A 26656-nucleotide genomic window follows, 5' to 3' on the forward strand; every position below is an offset into this window, starting at 1 on the left:
CACATTTCCTTAATCAAGAAAGCTTTTATAAACGCTTTTCGGATTAAATCGTGAGTTTTCGTTATGTCGTAACCACTTTTGAAGTGATAGAGCAACAGCATGCGAATATGTTCTTTCTAAAGTTTTATATTTTCAGACATTGCTGACGCGTCAATTTGCAATAAAATATGTTCTCAAACGCCCCTTTGTTACTCTATTTATATCTCTAAATCGAACGTCCTACATCATTTCTTTTCCAGTGGTTTCTAGAAATGTCTAAATTTCACCTTTATAACCTGATATCTGTAAGAAATAAAGACAGAAATATCAAGCTAGGATAATTTTGAATATATATTCACTTTAAACTGGAATAAATAAATATAAAACTGTCTAATGTTGCATAAATATGTTTGTGAATATAAACATGTTAGGGTTCAAATATGTTAATATAAACGTGTAGAATGAAAATAAACATGGAAAATAGCATAAAAAGCAGAAGTTTCAGAATAGTCCTTTGCAGGAGTTAAGTCAGGCCTCTCAGAGAATGCTTGAGTGCAATACTAAGGACCTATTAAAACACATTTTACAGAATAACAGTTTATGGAAACGATATAATATGCAATAAGATCTTATTAAGCTAAATATGAAGTTAATAAATGATGTAAATTTAGCGATTGGTTACATTTTTAATTAGATCTTTTTCACTGCATAGAGCCTTTACAACTAATAACTTAAACACTTAATCGTCGAGTTAAATTTCTTTATAAATTAAAGATAACGAAACAAAAATAATTAGCTGAATAGGAAATGTATTTTAATTTTTAAAATTTCGGCAATCTTAAAAATTTATTATTAGTTATATTAAGGAGATGGATGAGAGTATGATTTTTACTTAAATATTATACTGGATAGAGATTCGTTGATACTAAATCTTATATGTTTCTCCAATGCTAAAGTCGACAAATACAATATGTTCATATTTTGAATTGTTAATAATGAAGAAAATGTAGTGTCATAAAAAATTGGTTCATATCGGTGGGTTACATCAAGGCAACCGTATGCCAAGAGGAATGTCCGGGGACTTTCTATGAGAAACTTACCCCTATTTAAGAGTAATACACGTAAAGAAAATCAGAGATCTCTACGTGGACAGTCGTTGGTGATCCCGAACGTTTATCTATAAGTGTTCAATTGTTATTTCTTTTCGGGCACTGGTGAGCAATTGCCTCAGAAAATTCTAGCGTGGTGATAAATCCTATACCTCATACAATAAGAATGAAGTCCATACAAATATTAGTTGGAAAATTATGTGATATGGTGATAAGAATGTTGTTCTCAAAGCGAAATTGCATTAGCAATTCACACACATTGAACACATTTATGAGAATTTTCATTCAGAATTGTTCACCAGCACTTTACGAAGATGGAATTAGTTAAAAGAGTGCTACATCGAGGTTCGATTGCCTATAAATAGCATTAACTTGACGACCAAAATAACTAATAAAAAGTGCTTTATAGCGTCGGACAATAATAAAACATTATTTATTAGTGTTTCATATATATTTTAGTACTGAGGACAATTAACGCGTTTAAAAGGTAAAAATAAATGATTTTATTATTTGATGATTGTTTATAATGTAAGGTGAATGCACTAATAATAAAAAATCAAAAATTATTTTTAAATTATTAATTGTTTTGTTGTCTAGATTGAGGTTTCACGATGCCGCAAACCGCCATATGTTAGAAGCGTTATGGTAAGACATGTATTGAAATATTTAGATGGCAGAAGAAAGGGTCCATCTTGAGTGCGATTGCTTTGTAAACATTCATATTTGATAGAAGCGTGAATCGTTTCCACGGTTTCCCTCTGGGGAGGTGGATACAGTTAAGACAATAATTTTAAAAGAAATGTATAAAATAATGCCAAAGAAGAGTAAAATTGGTTAAGACGATAAAAATTGACAAATTATTCATTACTATAAAAAAAACAACATAACACGGATGATAATCGATTTAAAATAGGTTCTTCTAACTTTAATAATTTTCACTTATAAAACTCTTATAATATTTTTCAAATAAGGGCCTGTATCTTAAAAATCTACACAAATTTCAATGTTGTTTAAAAATCATTATTTAAACCTAGGGTTTTGGGGTGCAGATAAGTTGTTTAACGCTCAAACGAGACGATCGGAATCGCGATAGGTTGGACTATGAACTTTAGTCATAATTGCTTCCACTAACTTGAAGCTTTGAAGTAGAAAAGTTTGGTCTCGATTCTGTTCTCGAACTCCTTCGTGGATCCAGTTTCCCAAACATTTTCATAAACTTTTTGCTTCGGTTGGTACCAAACTCTCTATTGTCTTAATCGAGGAACTTCTGGAACGTTGTCTTTAACATCGAATTCCGTAATGGTGGAATTTGGAAATTGTGTCGCAAGCATAATGGGCAAGTGTGTTCAGAAGATATATCCTCGGTTAGAGTAGTATTTTTCGGGAAGGGTACTAGTCTCTTTCTGAATGCGTTTTTCCTTCTTTATGATGATGGAGCAGGGAAGAGCTGTGAACGTTCCTTTGAACTGATTTCCAGTCAAACCAGTTGCTTCGGCGAAAACATGAAGTATCGTTCCAATTTTTTTTTCAGGATCCACATCTTGCTCTTTCTCGGTAAAATAATGATTGTTACCTGAGCATTCGTTTTCTTTAAAAGTGAAATAAAATTCGTCGTCCATAACCAAATTGAGATTGTTCGACACCATCCAGACTCCATCACGCAGCTTCTGTAGAAAGTTATTCTGAGTACGTGTTGTTTCGTCGTGTATTTTACGGTAAAACAGGCGTTCGTTTCTTGAATTTACTTGACAGCGAACAGTGCGAAATTTTAAACTTTCAATTTTCTAATCGATTTTCAAACATTTCCAAAGATGCCTTTATCCAATTAGTTCCTCTTCCTTTTAGTCATTTCTATCATTTCCCATTATTTTCTCTGTACGTTCCTCTTGCTTCCTCCTTGAAAAGATACTGTACACTATGCACTGGTGCAATTCCCATCTGCCCAGAAATATTTACCTGTATATGATTTATCATTTTCTCGATTTTCGAAATAAAATCTGACGATCAAATTTTTTCCATCGAATCCATTTAATTCTTTCAGCTTTAAAATAAAACTTTTCTTTAAATGGAATTGAGATCATTGAAGAAAGAACGTTTGATATCTTGTGCATATTCAATTATTCGAAATTACCGAAATCTCTATTGAAATTTGAGCAGATTTTTAGGATACACGCCTGTAATACGTACCCAATCCCATCGATAACTTGATTTTAAATCTAAAAAACGATTTTTCGTCAACTGCAACATAACGGAAGAGTTGAGTGAAATCGAGAATACTCTCTCCAAATTGTTTAACTAATGGAACGCAACAATCTCTTGGTCTAAAGAAACATCTAATGGAACGTATAACATCGTGAACATGAAGAGAACGTTGTATATATTCTAATACTGTTCCTTTTAATAATGTTCTTACCAGTAGCTTATCCTGAAAATAATGTAACTAAACGTTATTTCTTTATGGTAAGTAATATAAAATTAAAAATAAAAAAAATTATTCTTTCTATTTACTTGGCTTGCACTTGGAAGTTCATTAAATTTGTCGAGTGAAAACAGCCATTTGTAATAACTTTGTTCCATGTAACGAGAACTTTCCGTAAAATCTTCGACAATTCTGCGACTTTGTGCATAAAATCTCTTTTTCAAACACTAAAGAAAATAATTTTTTTTTCTTTTTTCAGTGATATAAATCGTACATTCACTCTCTAATTACAGACAAAAATGCTTTGATCATTATTAAGTACCTGAACACGTGTACTATCCTCCGGATTTTCATCCCACCGTTTCGGTGAATAATCTGCAAGATTTTCAATTAATATTTTATAGATTAAGTTATATAAAATAACCAATTAAAATCTTACGCTCAACAAATTCGGCTTTCATTCCAGCATCGTAACATTTGTTTAACCTGCAAAATGTACAGTCATAGTTTGGACTTAGATTACATTCGCCATTCACATAACAGAATGCCGTTACGTTCTTCGTAACACATTCTGCAAAGAACTCTTTACATTTCTGACACCCCCACGTTCCGTATGAGTTATCGATACTAATAGTAATTTCGCATATGGAACATTTCTTAACGAAACCTGAAAATTTCAAAGAAATTCAACTTCGAAGTGTAATTAATTAAAAATAATTAATATTGTTTGCGTACTTACGTGTGAGTGAAGATGCAGGTCCAGGATAATCCATAAAAAACTGTATTTTTCTTTACATTTATGTGAAAAAAATGGAGAAGAAGTTAACTGATCCTTATAGAAGCCATTTTTTTCACTTTGTGCAAGAAATTTGCAAGTTGGGTAGTGAAGAAACAAGTCATTATTACTCATTAGTTTTTAAGTTTTTCACCTTCATAATTTATTATATTTTAAATATTATATATTATTTAATTAACAAAATATACGTCCTAATGATGTTATTTTTGAGAATTTTCATAATAATTTACAAAATTTCACTATTGATTTACGCGTTCCCATTTTCTTTGGAGGAAATATCAGGTCAGTCCATAAGTTTGTGCGCATTTTTATCTACAAAAAAAGCAACAAAAAATTTTAATTAAATCTTATTTCAATCTATAATGTATTCACCATTATTTTGTACAATTTCTTGCCATCTTGATGGTAGCTTTTTAATCCCGTCTTTGTAAAATGATTTCGGTTTTGAATCAAAATATTCAGAAATAGCCTTTTTTACATTGTTCTCATCCTCAAAAGTTTTTCCTTTTAAAAAATTCTGCAAACTCCGAAAAAGATGATAATCACTGGGAGCAATATCTGGCAAATATGGTGGATGAGGTAAAATTTCCCAGTTGAAGCTTTGGAGTTGAGCAGTTGACGTTGTTGTCAGTTAGCTATTGACAGTTCATGTGGTATCCATTTTCCTAGCTTTGAAACTTTTCCGATTTGTTGTAGATGTCTATGAACAGTTCCATGGGATGAATTTAAACGTTCCGCAATTTCATCAACTGTTAAAGATGGTTCTGCTTCAACTAGTGCAGAGAGAGCATCATCATCAAAGTCAACGGGTCTTCCAGTACGAGCCTTATCCTCCACACTAAAATCATTATTTCTAAATCTTTCAAACCACTTCTGCGCAGTCCTTACACTTGTTACAGTTTGATTATAAGCAGTATTTAATTTTTTGGCTGCATTTGTAGCATTCTCATCACTTAAAAATAAAAAGTATAAAACATGTCTCTTATATTCATCTGTTACTTCCATTTTAACGAAAATAAACAACTAAAATGTTCCCAATTCTGAACAGTATTATATGAATAAGATCCAATTTAACAATATATTTATAACGTTAATTAAATTAAAAAATTAATTAATAATTTTAACGAGTTATATTTTTAATTTAATCTTATGAAAATAAAATAAAATATTTTTAAAATTTAAAACTGCTAAATCATTATATCTGTACTTAAAAGTTTAACGTCATGGTTGAGTGTTTACTTTAAACAAGAGGTTAAAACAACGGACTCTCCATGAAACGAATTTTCAAAATATTTTCTAAATGATTCACTATATTCACTTAACTGCAGGTAAACAATAATAAAACTATACAGAATTGCTGCATACGTTGAAAGTTTCCTACAATGCAACAAGAGTTTACTATAATCTTATATTTTTCAAATTATGTTTAATTAATTTAATTTAGAGTTTGGAATATTTAATCAATTGGGAAATTGATTCATTGCTGAAAATTAAAAATAAAAGACTAGAAAATGCAGTGATATATGTTACTTCTACGCTTGACCTCGATGTGGTTGGCAATTAATCCATCCCGTATACCGAGGTCCTTAATCCAAAACGTTAAAGTAATTCTTATTCTATTCAAACCCACCAGTGGCCGAGTGGATAAAATCACTGAACACTGTAGTTGCATCTAGTTAATTTTCCGGAGTTCGTTCACGTGTCTAACACCATAATTGAGAAATGTTGCGAAAGGCACCCTCTTCGGCAGATCGCCCACGTTGTTGTTTTGTTTTATCCAATTAATCGTCCATACATAAGAGGAAAAGGATTATGAAAGAATGTTTTTCTTTCAGAATTATCATTTTATCTCAGAAAAGACATCAACAATTTTAAGAAATCTTTAGTTTAAAAAGATTTTTTTTGTAGTATCATCGGTAAAATATCGAATTTGCATGTAAGAAACCTCAGATTAGCAAAAAATATTCTGTAGCATGATAATTAATAAGTAATACTGCTTATACCAATCTAAGCAGTATTATTTATGTGGTATACATGACGAGGCGTCATAATAGACTTCACAATATACTCTCCCCCAAAATTAACATTCTTCGTTAACATGAGGCTCTAATCAAACCTTAAAATTTAAGATTGACCATCAAAGTAAAAGAAGGGAATAATGCTACAGCCGGAAATTAACCATGAAAGAAAATAAATATACCTCCCCGAGCAACAATTATGTTCATCTATCCTATAGAATATCTTCACTATGCAGGAATTATTATATTATTTATTTTAATTTTTTATTAAATAAATGTATAAACGAAGACACGTGGCAAGTTTTTATCAGTTATCTTTAGTCATCATCAGTGATCATTCATCAGTCAATAGTGAAAATACGGAAAAGGACAGGGTTTCAAAAATAAAATGTATAAACGTGTATATGTATGAAACAAATCGTATTAAGTCATAAATATAAGCAAGCTTTTATAAAATGTTTCCATGAATTGTAGAAAGGATGATGACATTATACATATAAAGAACAAAAGTGGTATAGTTTGGGCATTTTAAATGATTTGCAATATTTAAATAATAGAAGGTCGTGGTTTATGAAATGGGCACTCATCTACAGAATTTCTAATGAAGTTCCCATGTCTCTTTAATAAAAGATAATATTATAATATACATGAATATGCATTTACTAAAGCGCAATAAATATTCTCGATTTGTTATTTGGGGGNATCGGTAAAATATCGAATTTGCATGTAAGAAACCTCAGATTAGCAAAAAATATTCAGTAGCATGATAATTAATAAGTAATACTGCTTATACCAATCTAATCAGTTTTATTTATGTGGTATACATGATGAAGCGACATAATAGACTTCACAATATGCCCTCCCCCAAAATTAACATTCTTCGATAACATGAGGCTCTAATCAAACCCTTAAATTTAAGATCGACCACCAAAGTAAAAGAAGGGAATAATGCTACGGCCGGAAATTAACCATGAAAGAAAATAAATATACCTCCCCGAGCAACAATTATATTCATCTATCCTATAGAATATCTTCATCATGCAGGAATAATTATATTATTTATTTTAATTTTTTATTAAATAAATGCATAAACGAAGACACGTGGCAAGTTTTCATCAGTTATCTTTAGTCATCATCAGTGATCATTCATCAGTCAATAGTGAAAATACGGAAATGGACAGGGTTTTAAAAATAAAATGTATAAACGTGCAACATTTTCTATATGTATGAAACAAATCGTATTAAGTCATAAAAATAAGCAAGCATTTATAAAATGTTTGCATGAATTGTAGAAAGGATGATGACATTATACATATAAAGAACAAAAGTGATATAGTTTGGGCATTTTAAATGATTTGCAATATTTAAATAATAGAAGGTCGTGGTTTATGAAATGGGCACTCATCTACAGAATTTCTAATGAAGTTTCCATGTCTCTTTAATAAAAGACAATATTATAATATACATAAATATGCATTTACTAAAGCGCAATAAATATTCTCGATTTGTTATTTGGGGGCCGTGTAGATGAAACCACTGAGCGCTGGTCGGGAATTCACGCCTCAACAACGAGTTGATCACGTGAAGATTACTGGGCTTTCTTCACGTGCTAACATATAAATATGGACCACTATCCCATAGAAAGCATTCTCCCTGGCAGATCTTCCACTTTTATTTTCCTATTATGTATTTTTATTGTGTTGTATTGCAAACAACAATAAATATAAATATATACATCAGTGCTGCACACCGCAAAGCGACAACGCCAAACACTTGATAATTTGTAATGAATTAATTTCTAATTTTCTTAAAAACTGAATGCGCCGTTATTTCAGACATATAAATTGTTACATTTCTTTCATCATGACGAAATATTAAGGACAATTAACGTGAGGCACGTGACGGTTCAATATCCTGAGATACAAATCATTAACGTATCTACACAATGACAGACGGACGAAAAGATTACCATGCTCTTCATTCTACAAGGATCCAGTTTTCGGCACCCGAACGATATTTTCTACACAATGTGGAATATATGTATAACACATGTTCCATCCCTCACTCTCCAGACCTCATTTCCGGCTTGAGTATAAAAGAAGAGAATTACAGTAGACCCCGCTAAGTCGATCATTTCTTGTACAGATAGGCGCCGGATTACGAGATGCGTAAGCTTAAATCGTGCCTAAAAACAATGAATTACGTAACCTGTTGCCCTTAAGTATTTATTCTGATTGAAGACAGATGGGAAAACAATACGGCTCCCTGACACGCAATACTGTATGCATTATCCAGAGTACTATATACAGAGAAATAGAATGTAGGCATAAGTAATCACACTGGAAGATATGCCGGATTTTTAAGGGAGCCAGATTAGCAAGAACTCGCGTATCTTGATACTCTTTTCAGCAGCAAAAAACTCATACTTAAATAATGTGATGGTGAATGCAATTTAAGAACAAAAATATATTGCAATGACGTAGCTACTTTGCCTTTCTTTTAGTATCGCAGATTTTATGGCATCTGGTAATTAAGCTGATAGGTATTTACTGTTAGCAACAAATTTGTTACTTTCTAAGATTTTGGACTTGTAGCGTGACAAATAAATTTATGAATAAAAATTCGTAAAGTGCATTTTATTACAAATTAACACTTTTCTTGTGTTTTTCTTCTTATTTTAGAAAAAAGTAAACATGAAAGTGTCTTTTATTTTCTACCAAAGAAAAATACAGCTTTATAAACAAAAGAAACATCTCATAAAAATCATCATATAAGGCTATTCAACACATATGCAATCCGCCAACGGGAGGAACTTTTAATTAAGAAAAATTAAATGTTTTGTTTATGTTTCAAGCACATGAAGAAAACTGCACGTTGCCAACGGTGCGTAAACCTGGTCTTTGTTTATGTGTTAATTTAAGCACATGAAGAAATCTGAAAAACTTCACCTGTTAATGAGGCATAGACCCACAACTAAATACAAGTATTCAGTGGTTTTATCCACTCGGCCACGAGTCAGTGACTAGCGATCAATACCAGTTCATTGTAAACTATTGCCGAACATATTATCGGAGAACCTGAAAAATTGACCAGCATGGATGAGACTCAAAAAAGGATGTCGTAACACGTATTGAGTAAGATTCTGGACTTGAAAAACAGATTTCCAAGTAAGTAGGGCAACACTCGAATGGTTATTTTCTTAGTTTTAGAGTGCCATCATAAATCAAGTAGCCATTATTTCCGAAGTTCCAATTTCAATACTAAACACACAATGTTAACGTTATAACATCACAAAAATTTAGCATGCAGAAATAACGTATTTCATACAGGTGTACAATATAAATATTTGGGATGACGGTTCTTGTAAAATATACGAGAAAGGTACCACCACCGAGATCCAAAAGCTCATTTCGTAGAGAAAGTCACAGACTCCAAGTTGAAGGTGTAATAAGGTATTCATATTGTGATAATGTTACTGGCATCACAAATGGAAGAGTGTATACAAATCTTACCATATTTTTCATCATTTGTAATTTTTCCTCATGCTCTTCTGTATATCAAATTTCTATGCACATTCCCAAGTCTACTGTCATACAGTATGTTGAAAAGTCCAAATTTCCAGGAAGTCATATAATACCCGAGATTTATATCCAATTTACATTTCGCAGACATTGTCGTCGATATATTTTTTAATTGAAAAAGTCAGGACACAATCTCGTGCATAGGAATTTTGTAGATTTTCTGACCACCCTCTACCTTCATAAAATATTTTTGCTCTATATTTAATGTCTTGGATTACATTTGCAACTGGATAGTCTAAAAGTTAGTTAACCGAATAAACTGACTCTTTGCATTTCGGTTAACTGAATTTATGGTGACCGTCTACTTTTAAAATCCATAAATATGGAAAGAATGTACCTAGCTGTAACTATAAATTTTCAGTTTAAATAAAATAATTGATTTAATAATAATTTACACTCTTAAAAAATAAAAATATTGTAAATGAATCAAAATGTATTTTTTTATTAATTCCTTGTATGCTTATGCAAATGAGGCAGCAACGTTACTTGACTAAAGTTGAAAACAACTGCAATCGTACTTCTGCAGTTCTGCAATATATTTTAACAATAAACTTATATTTTAACACGTATTTTACCTTAAATTATCAATAATTTTTTCAAGAATAATGGATGATCAAGAATGGTCTGGTAAGTCGTTTTCTACTGTAGCAAGTAATTTCTATTTTATATAACGTAAAGTAATATGATTATTCTGCAGAATGCCCAACTTGTACCGCATTTGCCCGCCTATCAGATCATTTCGGTTGCAAAGTTTGTGATTCCTGTAATCATCTTTTCGAATGGACAATTAACACAAATCAATTTCCCGTCTGCGACAGTGGAGGAATGTGCCGAGTGTCACGTATAAGATGCCTGTTTTGCAGAATGAGTAGATGCTACAATATGGGAATGGATTGTTCGAGAGTTCAATGTAAATAAATTTATTTAATAGAATATATTACATAAATTTCTAAAATGTAAAGGAATGTTTTGTAGAATGTACTTTAAGGAGTAGACCAAAAGTCAGTTAACACTAATTTTATTACTTTTTTTTACCGTTACTTAGTGATTGGACATAATTACGACGTGAACTATACGGCAATGATATCGCCACCCCTTACGGTATCAATTTTAATATTTCCTTAAATATGGCGTATGTCGATTTCACTATAAACTTTCTAACAATTTTATATTGTCTAATTACAATTTTCAGGTAGTTGAAGCTGCGGAATTCGATCTGTATTTTAGGATGTTTGCAAATTGTGTAACGTTGATGGAGCAGCACTACTACAAATGGCTTCGACTATTCACTAAATATCCAACGTTGCCTACAGAATTACAAGTAAGACTAATCTTATATTCAACGTATTTAAATAATATAATTGTTTTACTATTATTGTAATTTATTAAATTCTAGAAGTGTATAAGAGATGAGACCGCCTATCGTGGAGCAATATTGCAAATAACGGAGAGATCCTTGATTGCTCACGAAGGGTTATGGCTGCATTCTTGTTTTTTCCATCCCAATCAATGTGCTTTTTCTCCAATCAAAGGCGTTGCTAAAGCAATTTTATTGTTTGTGATGAGATGCAAAATTCTGAAAATAGACAAAAGTAAATTTCAAGCTCTGAAGCTCCGGTTTGCTCTTGGAGAGTGTAAGTTTTGTTTGTATAATATATGATGCACAAGAAGGGTGGCGCAACAGCTAACTATTGTAAAGTATTTAGCAATCTTTACAAGAAGATTAGCATTTTTACACGTTGTTGATCTTCTTGGGCTCTTTGCATTTTATCAGCTGTTCAATTAATTGTTTTTAGCCACTATATTTGAATAACTGATTAGGTCTATATTTTAGATATTGAGCTACATTCTGAAGACGAGTTTCCTGAGCAACTTTTCGAATTATTTGATAACGCAGAAGACGAGATGATGCAATGTTGTGAAACGGGTTCTATTTACATTCATAAAATGGAAAAAGTAGATTGGATATCGAAGAGCACGTAATGTTTTGTATTAAGTAATTGTTTACAATTCGTAGATTTTTAAGCTCACTAATGGGCGAGTGGATATAATCATCTAAACAACTGGTGGTTGGTCGCGTGTTCGTGTTTCACTATGTTCCGAGTGAAATTTTCTACATTTTGTTCGCGTGTTTAGCACCTCTATAAGGTCCATTTTTCCTTTGTCTTCTCCGAGGCATTTCCTAATATTATTATTCCAATCCTATTTATGTGAACGTTATTTTACTATTTGACATAATTGAATTTACTAGGACCTTCTCATTAGGAATCTAAAGAAAAGCATTGATGGCTTATTACAGTGTGTTAAGCGTAAGGGAAGAAAAAGATTTGGGAACTAAGTGGGCCTTCATAACATATGTCATTGATTCGGTTAGATTTTTGTTAGATAGGGGCCAATCGTAAGCTATCATTTAAAAAAACTGTGTAATTTTAATATTGGGTTGTCGATGGTGAACATTTTAAACTATTTTGCATATTTTTGCAGTGTCGCAGCTTATAGTAAAAGGTCCGCTCTCCAGTGGAAGACACTTGTTCATGGTGATGGGACATGACAAAAAGTAAAAAGATTTCAGTCTGTTCTACGTATTTTATAACTTTTTGAAAGGGACCATCTTGTCGGTCAGCCGCGAACCCAAAACAAACTACCAGTGTTCAGTGGTTTTATCCACGCAGCTACTAGTCAAGAAAAATATTTAGAGTTTGAATTTGATCAATATAAACATTAATCGTGAGAACTTTTAACAAATTTCCGAAGTATTAACAGTTTGAACTTTTGATTTTATCGTAAAAATTTTAGTTTTCTATTGATATTTATTTTAAAAAATGTGGCTTTTATCATAGGTTGTTCAATTACAATGTTGATAATGACATATCAGTTCCTGAACACACGTTTCACGAAACGTTTCTGATGGGAGACCAAAATTGACGTTCAGAAATGTGTAAAGGAAGATGCAATGAAAGTTGTCTTTCAGAATGACGTGAAATAAGTAAATGACGAGGATGCAAAAAAAGCGAAAGACGAAACCGTTCATCAAGATACGAGAAAGTATTTGTCTCAATTATTTTAGAATATTTGTTTTACAGTAATTAAAAATTATTTTTCTCTTTGTTTTTTTGTTTTAGGAACAGAATTTTAGAACGTTTTAATATTCAACATTTTCGTGTGCATATGTTAATTAAGAATAACTTCAAATACATGATGTCATCTCGTAATTGAAAATTTATGCTAAGTATCTTCAATGTTTTATAAAATTTTATTATAATTAAACTATTTTTTTATTTGTTTACAATTAAATTAAATTTTATAATTTTTGTTGTTATTCCTTCCGAAGAGTCAAATTTTTAATTTCAACACGAAACAATGGATCGGTAGAAAAGGGATGTGAGGGAAATCTGAACTCCGAGGTAATTGCGAGTCTTATTGCTTGCAATTCGTTAATTCAGTAGAAGTGAGAGAACGCGAATCTTTATACAGTATCACATATTAAAACAGAAAAATGATCTCGGTCACATAATTCAAATGCAAGGAACAACACTTTTTCACAAAGAGTTTATCCACACGAACATTTGGGGAAAATGGGTCCCAATAGATTTGACTGATATTTTGATCCGGGTTGTTAGAACTACAAAAATTATCAGTCTCCACAAGGATAAAGTCAAAACATGGACAGTTATTGAGTGTCCAAAATGCAAACAAGTGTAACGTCAAGGCCACTTTTAAGACGATAATATGTCTCAGAAACCCAATTCTGACTGCGTGCCGTTTTCTAAGGAAAAGAGAGAAATGAGCAGTAACCAATCTGAAAAAGCCGACACCAGTACTCTGGGTACTGGCGTAGAATACGGTGGGCGTGGTTGCCGCCGTGGTTACGATGGTTTGCGTTGTCACGGGCCTCTTCTTGCCTACGGTAAGTGGAAAAATATTTGTTCCCGAATTGTCTCAATGTTAGTCTCGTCGTTTCGCAAAATGGCGGAACGACGAGAGCAAGTAAATACACGCGTAACGTGAGTCACATGTTTATCAAATTTCGTTTTCGCAACGTTCGCATTTCGAAATTTTCAACGAGCAACGCGTGCGCAAATTTTGCACTAGCGCCTGTTTGTAGCAACAGGCGCCGTTTTGTAGTTTATTTTGATTTGTTTTGACTCGGTTCTAGTTCCCCCGACTACCTACAAGTCTGAATTTTTTATGTGCGCATAATTTGGGAACCAAATATTCTGTGCCAAATTGCAATTCCTACCATGTACTCTTCCATACCTCTAAGATGTCCAGCCGTTGACGGCAGTGCGATTTTCTAGACAATACTTAGTCCCCTCAATAACAGTGTCGCTTCGCGTGTGTTGTAAAACATTAAATATTTTTCGTTTAAAAATATAAAATGTTATCCAAAGCAATTCGTCTTTAGCACATTAGCTGAATTTCTATGTGAAAAATCATTCATTGTACCACGCGTTCCAACGTTCCAACTAATTATCATGAAAAACTTTTCACCTTAATAACACATATTTGACCCTTACAGATATAAACGAACTAATGCAACAGAAAAATATTAAAATCAATATTAATTAATTAAAACTGAAATCAAATCAATTCAAAATTAAAACAATGTTTTTAAAAACCATTTAAAAGTGGTTTTGGAATTTTTGAATTGAAAATCAAATTTATTTTTAAAACTACGTTATTTTTGTGCAGCGGTGAATCCACGATATAAAACACTCGCATAAATAAATTAAATTTTTTTCTTCCGACATGACAAAACTATTACTAGCTGCTAAAATTCTCAAGATAATTGTGCTGAAAATTTTAATAATAAAGTACACAGTCTACCTGTTTCTTCTCGATAGGGTTTTAATCAATAACACAAATACACTCATGTTTGTGAAAATTGCAACACCATGAAGGAATTGTGCGAATTGAACCAAACTTACAAGAAATGTAAAGCGAGGCAAAACATGCAAATGAATAGAAGCGATTGCACAAGCGTGGAACGAGAACCAGCTCCTTATCAGCCACTTGTTTCAGGTATATAAAATAATGTAAAGATGCATTAAAATCAATTTATATTCCTCTGTCTGTGGTAAATGTTTCATTGGTGGTCAATATGCCTCCTCAAAAGCTGAGGAAGCCATACCAACAACTAACGGAGTTCATACGAGCCGCATCATCAATATACGAGAGGGTGGATATTTGTATCGAAAAACCGCAGCCCGCACGTGATGTAATGCCACAACAGTGATGCGTGTTTGGAAGAAATGGACAGAGGAGAACCAAATAAGGCGAAAACCTGGCAGTGGGGCAAGCAATAGCACAATGGTACGGGACGACAGACACCTAATCCACATGGCTGTGATGGACCGTACAGCGTCCTCTCGTGTGTTAGCATAACGTTGAAGCACGGCTACAGCTATTTTGTTGTTTAGCTCCACGGTTCGTCACCGTTTGTTGCAGCATGAACTGCGTGCAAGGATTCCTCTACGCAGGAATCCCCACTCGCTGATTCACGGACTCCTTCGATTTCAATGGGCTCAGCAACAGAGCGCGTGGCGTGCCCAGTGGCAACAAGTTGTTTTTTCCAACAAATCTGCAGTACAATGATGGAAGAGTACGCGTCAGACATTACAGAGGGGAATGTCTGCTCTTACAATGTGTTATCCAGCGTCATACTGCATAAACGCCTGGCATCATGGTGTGTGGAGCTATTGGGTATAATTGTCGATCCCATCTAGTGCACATTGCGGGCAACCTGAACAGAGATCGCTACATACGGGAAATTTTAGAGCCATAGATCTCCCCCTTCTTTGACGCATTCTGGGTGTTGTATTTCAGCAGGATAATGTCCGTGCACATCTTTCTCAGACTGCACAAGCCTTCTTCAGTGCACAACAGGTTTTGCTTCTTCCATGGCCTGCTTATTCCTCGGATATGTCGCCCATCGAGCATATCTGGGATTTCATTAACATTGATTAACATACTCCAATTTTATAATGAAAGTTAGATGTACCCTTTCGATTTACCCTCGTGCCCCTAGAACTACATGTACCCCCGGTTGAGAACCACTGGCATAAATCGTACGTCAGTCAAAAAAATGACTTCAATAATAGTAACAATTAGCATAGACCAGAGGTCGGCAGTTGGTCAAGTGAAAACAGCAAAACTGTTATGAAAACAGGGTAACAAAAGTACCAGAGAGCCGTATATTAATTTAAATGTGCGAAATACGACAAACGACAGAGGCGCCTCTAGTGGCCGTTTTTGGAATAACGTTACACGGATGGACGGACACGCGTTCAATGTGTTATATATATATATAGATATACTTGAAATGCTACCACTCTTATGCGACTCATATTGATCAACGCGAGTGTGGTCATGTGCGGACGGAGACGCCGAAGTTTGTTCGGCGGCTCTATCTCATAAACTCATAAGTTATAAGGCTGCGGTAAAATGAGGTGAAATGAAATTGGAGTTTATATTCAAAGAGCCGCAAACGTCTATGCAAAGAGCCGCATGCGGCTCGCGACCCCTGGCATAGACAAAACGAACTAGTTAGAATTCTATCAGTAAGAAGAGTGAAAAATAGATATAATGCGTTCAGAATAACTAGACTTCATTAAGAATTCTGCAACTTTGTAGTTAACATGGCCAAGCGCTGTTAACTAAGATGTTGTGTATAGCGTCATCTACTGTATTATGAATAAGCATCAAAATTAATTTTCACACTAATTTGAAACCGTGTCGTTTTATGTGATTGTTTCACAAACACTTTAAAATGCATTCATTCAGAACTGGGCAGCTTTTTATCCTTTATTTCTTTTTTTTCACTTGACAACAAATCATTTGTATATTATTAGTATAAAAAGATAAAAACGTTTACTTTTCGGCGTAGAATACAGTTTCTGAAAAAAAATGTAAGTGCTAAAAGCATTTAAAATTGTACTTTCTATACAGAAGATACGACAAGTTATTTTTAGTCGGTTCGGTATGCCAATGCTAACTTAGTAAAGTCATTGATATTGACTGATCGTACGACTTACGCTATGACTACGCTTTCTAAACTAAATGTATATATATTGTTTTATTACAGTAGTATAATAGTCATAAGATTATTGTAAAAGTATAACTATTACCTTATTTTTCAATTTTTCACAAGTTTATTCTAACTTCATAACTCAGCACACTGCTTAACCAACCTTGTTTAACAATTTCATTATTTTCTTATTTCAAATTGTAACTATACTGTATAAATGTAATTTATTCTTTGAACATAAATAACTCAACATTTCAAAGAATTTTTTATATTAGATGTGTTTCTAATTGTTCTGTGTAAAAAAGAACAGTTATCAATATTCTGTGACTTTTAAAATCTAATTCTTTTATCCACCTTAAGAATATTTTTCTAAGTCGTGCGGTAATGGGGTGTCCCAAGCCAAGTTTCTTTTCCAACCCTCTTGCGTTAGAAGTTTTAATATTAACGACACTGGAGAAAGAAATCTGTTTGAATGAAAAAGCTGACTTGCGAAAGACAAAACCACTTTTTTGGTTAGAAATTCGTCGCTACACATTCATCGTTCTTTTGGTTAGAAATTCATTTTGCATCACAGTACAACACGTCTTCTGAAATAGTCCAATTCAATCTTAGCACACTATTTCATTGGGCTGGGTTTCCAAAGTTCCCAATGTCCTTTCAACGTCGTCGCAAAGCGGTCACATCTCTGTTTGTATACCATTGTATACTCAACCTCTTAATTCAAAGCATGCTAAACGCATGATTTCTTTAGACTGCCTCATAAAATCGAGTAGCTCCTTCTTGGACTGACAACTCGTAACGCAGTTATCAAAGTATACCGATTTTTTAAGTTTTAAAGCTGTTTTTTGCAGATGATCTGGAACACGGTTTAAGTGATAACTTAGAGTGGCACCCAGGAGAAAAGGACTGGAGTTTACTCGAAACACTACCCTGCGATGTCTGAAAACCTTTAATGTTCTTTATGGTATAGTATAAGATTTATATAACTTACACTTTAAAAAAATTTTTAAATTGTGTACACTAGAGTAATAAAGAATTTTTAAATGTGCTAGATTGAGCACTCGATGTAATAATCGTTACATAAGATAACATTTGTAGTTCTATAAACTAAATAGTACAATGTAATAAAATAGAAGAATTAAAAGTACAAAATAATTTTAATAATTGATGATGTTATTTTTACTCAGGCAACTCCGGACTCATCTGCTAATTATCTATATCTATATCTATCTATATATATATATATATAAATGGACATGTATGTCCCTATATTTCACTTTTCCGCCAAAACTACACATCGCACGTGAACGGTGTTTGTATGTGGTAGTAGCCCCAAGTCTCCATTCGTGCACCAGGGGGGGTTGCGTCTCGATAGCTATAAGGGTGTGGGAGATATTGGCTTGAAAGTGGTTGAAAGTGGCTTTTTATTTCGAATGTTTTCTTCGAATTTGTTCGAATTTAATTCGAACAATATTCGAATTTGAATTCGAACATAAAATTCAAATATTGGTTCGATTATAGAACGATTGTAAACGTTCCAGAAACGTTGAAAAGAGTTTATTTGACTGTACGTGAACAAGAGACGTTCAGAAATAGAATCGGGACCAGGTCTCTAATTAGTCTGGAAACGGGGGATCTAATTCTTGCATTCTGTGAAAACGGGTAAGATTGGCTATGATGTAATTATCTTAATTTTCATTATCGTTACTTTTTGCCCAGAGAAGCGGGTCCTTGCAGCTACATTCTAGATTACTTCAAAAAACAGTCTTTTATATATATAAAAAAAACTGTATTACATACAAATAAAAATCCAGCGAAGCGGGTCCTTGCAGCTAGTTAATAATATAAAAGTTATTTTAAAATCAAATCTCATAACATCCGGTAAAGTTACAAAACTCGTTGCAAGATTTTTTCTTTCGTCCTTGTATTCGCATTATTTAAAATGGCTAAAGATACTTTCAACATTACAATCAATAAATTCTGTCTGTATAAGGCAACGCGACATTACAGCGATCTGCCAAGGTGTAACAAACGTGAAACAACCCCGAAAACGTCAAGAGACCAGTCGTTGTACAATCTGGAAATGTATGTAAAAAAAGTTGAATTTTTCTACTTAATCCAAAGTGTTAATTTATTTTACATCTAGATAATTGACTGCCCATAGTATCTGAGAATAGAGTTAAGTTTTAATGAAAAAGAAAAGCGAAAGGTACGCGTCTAATTTTCACAGAAGTTGAAAACGGCGCTTATCGCACTACATACGGCGCTTGGCTAAATCTAGTTGGCTCGATCTGTGTACGCCTCTAACGACACTGAGAGTTTATTGTATGCTCGAATCGTAATTTTGACAAATTAGATATTGTCGACCCGAAGTAATCTTTTGAATATATGAGTATTTCATTCGATTTAAAAATCTCTTTGAAGTTTACCTATGATTTTAGTTTAGTGATCTACTTAACACTGCTTTCTTAGTATATGATTATTAAAAATACAATTGTTGAATATTTAAATTATAGAAGAGGCTGTGCGCAAATTTGCGCATTGAATTATTCTTTCGTGTTTAACAGAATGATATTCTCCATTTCTGGGAGTGCCCATTTTAACATATGGAACAAAAAGCCAAAGAATAAGAATTGGAAGTTTGAGGCCACAGTTACATATGTGCTTCGAGAAAGAGAAGATACCGAATTTTGAAATTGTTTTAAACTGCATAAAGCAGACAATAAAGAATTTTTTACAAAAAAGTCAATAGAAATACAAAAAAGTAGCGAGACAGCGAGAACGCTTCTTCGATACTTATTTTTCTTGGCCTTGTTAAAAATATTACATTTTGTAACGATATATTTAATGTTTTTCCGAGTACGTCCAGGTTGTTCCGATGAGTAAAATACAATCCGAAATGTTTTCGTATTCTGTTTTACACGTGTGATTTTTCCTGCTTCGTTTTTGCTTGGAAACTTATATATATATATATATTTTTAATTATTATCAAACGGTGTTTCTTGATAAAACTAATGAAAATTTTGATTAACCGATAGACTTTAAGTAATGATTGTAATAGTAATAAAACAGTTTTAACACCGATAATAGTGAAATTTATTAGCTATATCTTTTANTTATTAAATATTAAATAACTTATATAACTATTGAAATTGATATTTTATTAGCAAAGACCATCTGAAATACAGACAATTATGCTTTATACTAATAAGAATTCATTTGTCCTAAATTTTCGGATTTACACACTGTGCATTGGCAAGGCGCAAACACGCGACTAACTACTAGTGTATAGTAATTTCAACCACTCGGCCGCTGCTGGGTGAAGACGAGTTATTGTATTTGCACCAAAGCCAAACTTATCTAATTAACTTTTAATAAGTTTGTTCGAATTAATTAATTGAATTAACACAGATTCTATACTGTCAGTGCAAACGAACTGTCATGCAAGTTTCATTATTCGTTAAAGCAAAAACAATTAAAATAAAGTTAATCGGTTATTATTGTAAGAGGTGGAATAAATTGTGCAATATTTTTTGTTGAGGGAGAAAAAGTTTAGAGAAATAAACAACAAACCGACATTTAAAAAGATCATTAAATTGTTTTCCCACGGACTTTTTCCTGGTTGAAGATGATACATCGAATGTGTCACCCAGAATCTACGAAGAGAAGAAAGAAAACAACTATTAGTCAGTGGTAGAAAAAAGTCACAATAAGGCAGTGGGAAAAAATCCAACGATACCCCCTTTATAAACAAGGAGGGGTCAAAGACAGTCTCCAGAGTTAAGCGAACTATAGAATTACGTGTGTGGATTAGCCGCAGCCGGTGACTTTTCGAATCACCGCCGTGCAGAAAGACCATCGTCTAAGAAACCTCATCGTTCGAAAGAACTGTGTGAGATAAGAAACTTCATCGTTCAAAAGGACTTCTTGAGACTCAAGGACTACATTTCCGACTCTCATAATCTATATCAAGGTATTTATCCTCGCGCGAAGTAAATGTAAACTCTCTCTCATTAATACTTTTTATGGGGAAAGAAGTAGCTACGTTAATTGAAATCGAACATGATTTGTATATAGTTAAAGTAGAATAATAAACGAGTATCATGTATATAAAGAAATGCTGTCGAGTGTAGTTCCTCTGATTCACTCCTTCCGCTTCCATCCCGGAACCAAAGTCCGCGAACGCGACCGTTCGCGTAAAGAAAATTAACGAATAATATCTTTTTCCTGTGTCTGTTTCAAGACACAGTGGTGTCATCCTGACAGGGCTCCAAAGAAGTGCCGACCCTGCGGTCACATTATTGTTAGTAATAAAAGTTTCAATTCTGTCATGAGAAAACACGATGAAATTATACATTTCTATTTTGAATTTTGAAAATGTAATGGCAAACGTGTCTATCATTCGATACATTCTTTAATTTTAAAAGTCCCGTGACACGCGCAATTTGCCTCTCGGATGGAATTTTATAGAATATTTTTCTTATTTAGATGTTTATAAAGATGAAGAAAACTCGGAAAACTTCACATATTTAGCCTGTTGACCGAGTAGTTTTTATCCACTAAGTAACTACTGAGACTTTCAATAATGGTCATCTAAATACCTACCGGGCCTGAACCTGACATTACACCCGGTCTGATGAGGTAGATGAATAAGCGATTCAATCAATCGTTTTCAACAGTTTGCGACCGAGTTTGAAGTAATTTATTTTACTTTGACTTTGTGAAAATTAATACATGAAGTAAATATATAACGTTAGTATCATTTTCAGAAACAGTTTAGACCAAGGGTGGCTAAAACGTGGCGCATGCCCCAAACTTGGCGCATTGGACGATTACAAGTGGCGCTTCAGTCAGTTCTGAGCAACATTGCCAGATTTGGCTGGTTTGCAATTATGAATATTACATAGAAAATTAATTTTTTATAGTCTGTCTTAGCAAGTTCATTTGTTGCACAATTAGTTGCAATCAACTTTACAGATAAAATGAGTGTTCTCCACATAGTAAATTACAGTGTATGCATGTAAGTTTATTTTCGATCAGTTTACAGGTGTCTAAATGACAGTGCTAACGTCCCACGATAGTGCTACCGTCCGGACAGTCCGGGAATCGGATTGGACTACTAACTTCTTTTCCCGAGTAGTTCCTGCGACACCTGTTGACCTTTTTTTTTTCTTTTGCCCGTACGATACACGATACATTCGTGTTCATGTACACCACTAATATCGTATAGAACTATTTTATACGGGTAACTACACTACAGCCGCATTTTTCATTGCTTGTTCTGTGGCAAAACTGAATTTTCGTCTTATAAATTGAAATACCTAATCAAGGGGTGGCCGAAATTTTTCTCCGCCCCGGGCGGCTAACACCCACGGCACGCCACTGCGCATATGAACTCGTTTATCAAAAAATTCGCGCATGGTATGCAAAAGGTTGGCCACCCTTGGTTTAGACAATATAATATTTTCAATTAATAATATTGCCCATGTAATAGAAAACAAATATGATAAACTGTAAATTTGAATAATAAAGTACACAGTCTACCTGTTTCTTCTCGATTAGGTTTTAATCACTAGCGCAGATACGATATTTGGGTTTTTTCTTTAGTGGCATAAAATAAATATATATTAATTTAAATACGAATTTTAACAATTTCTAAGTTTATATTTTAAAAATATATGTTAAAAGTTACTTATGGTTAGAAGAATAGTTAAAAGTAAGACTTTTAAAAATTAACATATATTATATGATACACAGAAATTACATATAGAATGTATTGATACTTTTCTAAAAAATTAGTTATGAATTTATTTTAATTTTATAAAAGATACACAGCAATGTGCTTATTGTATTTGGTATAAACGTTAAAATAACTAAAACGGAATGAAAATATAATGTCTATAAAGTTTAATGTTGCAATTATATTATTTTAGTCTGTTATATATACAATTTGAAGTGTTATACATTTAGAAAATAATTCGAAACATAAATATAGAATTTTTCTTTATAATAATGTTAAGAGAATGTTCAAAAATGTGTAATGCTAAATGTGAGAGACAAAAATTTGAATTATGACAATATTTCATTTCCCTTTATAGAAATATAAAGTTAATATGTTTATAAGAATAATTTGCCCCTAATTCATATCGAAATATATAATTTTATATTTTTTTATATTAATTACTTCTGTATGAATTACTTATTTACATTGATGTTTCTACATTCAGATAAGTGACAAATAAAACAAAAAACAATATGGTATCTCATTTCAGTTGTATTGCACATGATGAATTTATAAAACACTTATATAAGCTAAATATTAATTTACTTTGATTCACATATTTTTAAAACCATTATTTTATTATATAATTACAATTCGGACTCTTTTTGTTTCGTTTTTGCTCTCATACTAATGTTTTTTTTTCATTATTAATTTATTACTTTTCAGTATTAAAGTATATGAAAATTCAATACAACACTAAACAATCAAATGTCTCTTATTTTTTGTTATATAAATTTGCAAGTTTCGAAGATACCTATATAAATATAAATAATAATTTTTTTAATGTATTAAATAACTTACAGAATTACTCAAATTTGTATTTATTGTTAAAAGCAACCCAAAATACAGACAATAATGCTATACATTAAAATTTAAAAATTTTTTTAGACTGCAAGGTTTTCACTATTGAGTGGAGTAGGTGCGAACAACAGACTAACTACTAGTGTTTAGTGGTTTCATACAGTTATCCATTGGTTGGGCTATAATCGATGCTGTAATTGCGTCAAAGACAAAAAACTATAATTAATATTTGATACCTTCGTCTAAATACAAATAATTCCATTGACATAGATTTTATACTCAGTGCAGAAATAGTGTCGAAACTTTTTCAATATTCATTAAAAAAGACAATTAAAATAACATTTCATCAACTACTGTTGTGAGCAATAAAAGTTTCAATGATTGTTTGATTAAAAAAAACAAGAAAAATTTTAGTATCTTAGTTTAAATCAGAGTGGTTGCCACTGAAAAATTGTTGGCAAAAATGTTTGCCATTCGACACATTCCTCAGTTTTAAAAGTCCCGAAAATACAGAATGCAATGTGCTCACCATCTGAAATACAACAAAATAAATGTAAATATTTATCTGAATTTTTTAACAAATTTACTTTAACAACTCTTTAAATATTAGAGAGTTTATTTAAATACTTGTTAGAATAAACTACCTTCAGGGGAATCCTCTTGTTGACACAGAACAAACCTCCTACCGTGAGACACAAGGACACTTTTCCAAATCTTTTCATAAAATTTAAAATCTATAAAATAAATTATTTATGACATTGAATTTAGTATATAAAACTTGACCTATAATAAAATAAAACACTGGAAAGTCTTTACCTTTAGCTTTTGAGAAAGTTTCAATTCGCAAACTGCAAATTGCGGAATGTCCTGAAATCCATTCTGCATCTGAAAAACAAATATAAATAAACAATGAAATTAATAATAAACAGTTTTTTAAGTTTAGTGAATAAATACCGTAAATGCAATGCAGCACAGGTAACAAACTGATATAATACAGATAAATGAATGAAGAATCATCGAAGCCAAAATCCACAATCTATACAACTCGTGCATGTTCAGAAATAAAAAACCGTAACACAAAAAACTCGTGCCCCAAATTATTCCAAAATAAAGATATAAAAAAATTAATTTGAATTTTGTGTTTCACTGATTTACATTAGCCCACAGTTCTTGGTGATGGATCATGAAGTTTTGTAATTTTATCTTCACATTTCTGTCGCTTCTTCTTATTTCGCATAATTCACTCAAAAGTTATTCAAACTCTTTGTGATGAACAAATCCAATAACAGCTTCTAACAGCAAACTATATGCTATCCCTCCTGTAATCAAAGTTGTCGAAAATCCAATATCGACAGCACAAAAAAGTGCCTCTAGTCGAAACTTTTGATTCTTTTCCAACGCAGGATAAATTACAAATAAAACAATAATTTCAAAAGTAATAATTAATAATATAACAATAAGAGAAACGAGAGAGGACACCATTATCAGTAAACCATTACTTTTAGTAGTTATTTTTTCATAAAAATATCTGTTTCGAAGAATCTTAATCAGATGGAATTTTGTTTTATTGGCAGATGACAGACAGATTGAGTAAGCCATGAATACGATTAACAGTGCAATGTTCATTAATAGAGCGTCAGTCCCAAAAACTTCAAAGTACCCGTGACACAATGCATATGTTTTTACACCAGGTAAAGTTTGCCATAGCAAAATTATAGTATATTGCCATAATATAACTTGAACAAACCGAGTGTATATCTTTCTTAATTTCTCAGTCTTACGTACATAAGTCGGCTGTTTGCAGGAACACATGTGCAAGATGTCTACTCCGAAAATCAGAGCCGTTGTCCAACAGGGCTTCAAGAAACAATTCATGCAGTTTTCATCTTCCATATTCGAAATATTTTGTGTAATGTGAGGAATTTCTAATCTTAGATCGAATATTCTATCAATTTTTGTGAAAAGTAAGCTCAAGTCTCATGCGCATTTAGGATAGTAACGAATGAATATTTTTCTTTGGATTCTTAATGAATTTGTGTTGACCAATTACGTTAATTGCATGAAATTAATTTTCTAATGTTCAGTAAAATTAGAATCACTTTGAAGAAGTATGTTAAAAGCTTAGTCAACAAATTTAAGTGCTGGATAAAAGAAAATGCTTTATAATTCATTCTTCTTATAACATTAGAGATAGGAATGTAGAGTATATTATTATTAGTATTAGTATATTATACAATTTTTATTAGAAGTTATCGTGTTAGTATTATAGTAATGAATTTTCATTATTACAACAACTTGATTAGTTTGAAGATTACTTCCGAACATATAAATTAGTATTCAGAAATTTTTATTATTTTCTATTTTATGATTCTTGCAAATTTCATAAGTTTTATTGAATAAGCTGTTATGGCAATATACTACAATTTTGCTATTTCATAAAACAAAATTTCATCTGATTAAGATTCTTCGAAACAAATATTTTTATCGAAAAATCAGTATTAACTGTAATGGTTTACTAATAATGGTGTCTTTTCTCATTTGTCTTATTCTTATATAATTAATTAGCTCTTACGAAGTTATTATTCTGGTTGTTTAAAGTATCCTGCGTTGGAAAAAAGACAAATGTTTCGACTAGAAGCAATTTTTCGCGCTATTAATATTGGATTTTCGACAACTTTGATTATAGGAGGAATAGCATATATTTTGCTGTTAGTCGCTCTTATTACATTTGTTTTTCACAAAGAATTTGAAGTACTCTTCAGTGAATTATGCGAAATAAAAAGAAGCGACAAAAATCTGAAGACTAAATTACAGGAATTGATGATCCATTACCAAGAACTGTGGGTTATTGTGAATCAGTAGAACAAAAAATTCGAATTTATTTTTTTAGTCTTTTTTATTTCGGAATGATTTGAAAAACGGGTTTTTTGTATCTGACGTTTTGTATCTGAACATGCACATGTTGTTTAGATTGTGGAATTTAGCTTTGACAATTTTTTTTTATTATCTGTATTATATCTGCGTGTTACCTCTGCTGCATCGCATTTACTGTATTCATTTACTAAACTTAAAAAACTTTTTAATTATTAATTGCATTGTTCATTTATTCATTCATTCATGCATTTATTCATTCATGCATTGTTC

The 26656-nt window shown here is 32.3% G+C and overlaps 2 protein-coding genes across 4 annotated transcripts; one reads left to right on the forward strand and one right to left on the reverse strand.

Annotated features, from left to right (window-relative positions):
- Positions 1 to 2434: 2434 nt before the first annotated feature.
- Positions 2435 to 4280, reverse strand: LOC111614997 (nuclear receptor subfamily 2 group F member 6-like). Its single transcript, XM_023356368.1, has 6 exons — positions 4247 to 4280; positions 3947 to 4174; positions 3830 to 3882; positions 3597 to 3734; positions 3276 to 3513; positions 2435 to 2676 (listed from the first exon to the last, which is right to left on the reverse strand). The coding sequence occupies exons 1-6, from the start codon at positions 4278 to 4280 to the stop codon at positions 2435 to 2437; spliced, it is 933 nt and encodes a 310-aa protein (XP_023212136.1).
- Positions 4281 to 10374: 6094 nt separating this feature from the next.
- Positions 10375 to 13158, forward strand: LOC111614993 (hepatocyte nuclear factor 4-beta-like). 3 transcript variants are annotated; one of them, XM_023356363.1, is made up of 8 exons: positions 10375 to 10529; positions 10600 to 10812; positions 10948 to 11003; positions 11095 to 11223; positions 11299 to 11536; positions 11737 to 11881; positions 12743 to 12947; positions 13025 to 13158. In XM_023356363.1, the coding sequence occupies exons 1-7, from the start codon at positions 10508 to 10510 to the stop codon at positions 12825 to 12827; spliced, it is 888 nt and encodes a 295-aa protein (XP_023212131.1). In that variant the 5' UTR covers positions 10375 to 10507; the 3' UTR covers positions 12828 to 12947; positions 13025 to 13158. The 3 variants fall into 3 exon arrangements, with proteins under 3 accessions (XP_023212131.1, XP_023212132.1, XP_023212133.1); XM_023356364.1 differs by lacking the exon at positions 13025 to 13158 and having other exon boundaries at positions 11737 to 11877; positions 12743 to 12941; XM_023356365.1 differs by lacking the exon at positions 13025 to 13158 and having other exon boundaries at positions 11737 to 11898; positions 12743 to 12873.
- The last annotated feature ends 13498 nt before the right edge of the window (positions 13159 to 26656 follow it).

Source organism: Centruroides sculpturatus, unplaced genomic scaffold (genome assembly GCF_000671375.1).
Source record: "Centruroides sculpturatus isolate CEXI.00-Female unplaced genomic scaffold, Cexi_2.0 scaffold2271, whole genome shotgun sequence".
NCBI classification, from domain to species: Eukaryota; Metazoa; Arthropoda; class Arachnida; order Scorpiones; family Buthidae; genus Centruroides; species Centruroides sculpturatus.

What these genes read in the sequence shown, in the direction of transcription:
- LOC111614997 (XM_023356368.1), bottom strand. Translation starts at nt 4,280, where the DNA reads ATGGATTATCCTGGACCTGCATCTTCACTCACAC. An exon ending in AGGATAGTACACGTGTTCAG is followed by an intron (nt 3,735 to 3,829) that starts GTACTTAATAAT and finishes TATTTTCTTTAG; the next exon opens with TGTTTGAAAAAGAGATTTTA. An exon ending in CAAGTTATCGATGGGATTGG is followed by an intron (nt 2,677 to 3,275) that starts GTACGTATTACA and finishes TCACTTTTAAAG; the next exon opens with AAAACGAATGCTCAGGTAAC.
- LOC111614993 (XM_023356363.1), top strand. Translation starts at nt 10,508, where the DNA reads ATGGATGATCAAGAATGGTCTG. An exon ending in GGATGATCAAGAATGGTCTG is followed by an intron (nt 10,530 to 10,599) that starts GTAAGTCGTTTT and finishes ATTATTCTGCAG; the next exon opens with AATGCCCAACTTGTACCGCA. An exon ending in TGATATCGCCACCCCTTACG is followed by an intron (nt 11,004 to 11,094) that starts GTATCAATTTTA and finishes TACAATTTTCAG; the next exon opens with GTAGTTGAAGCTGCGGAATT.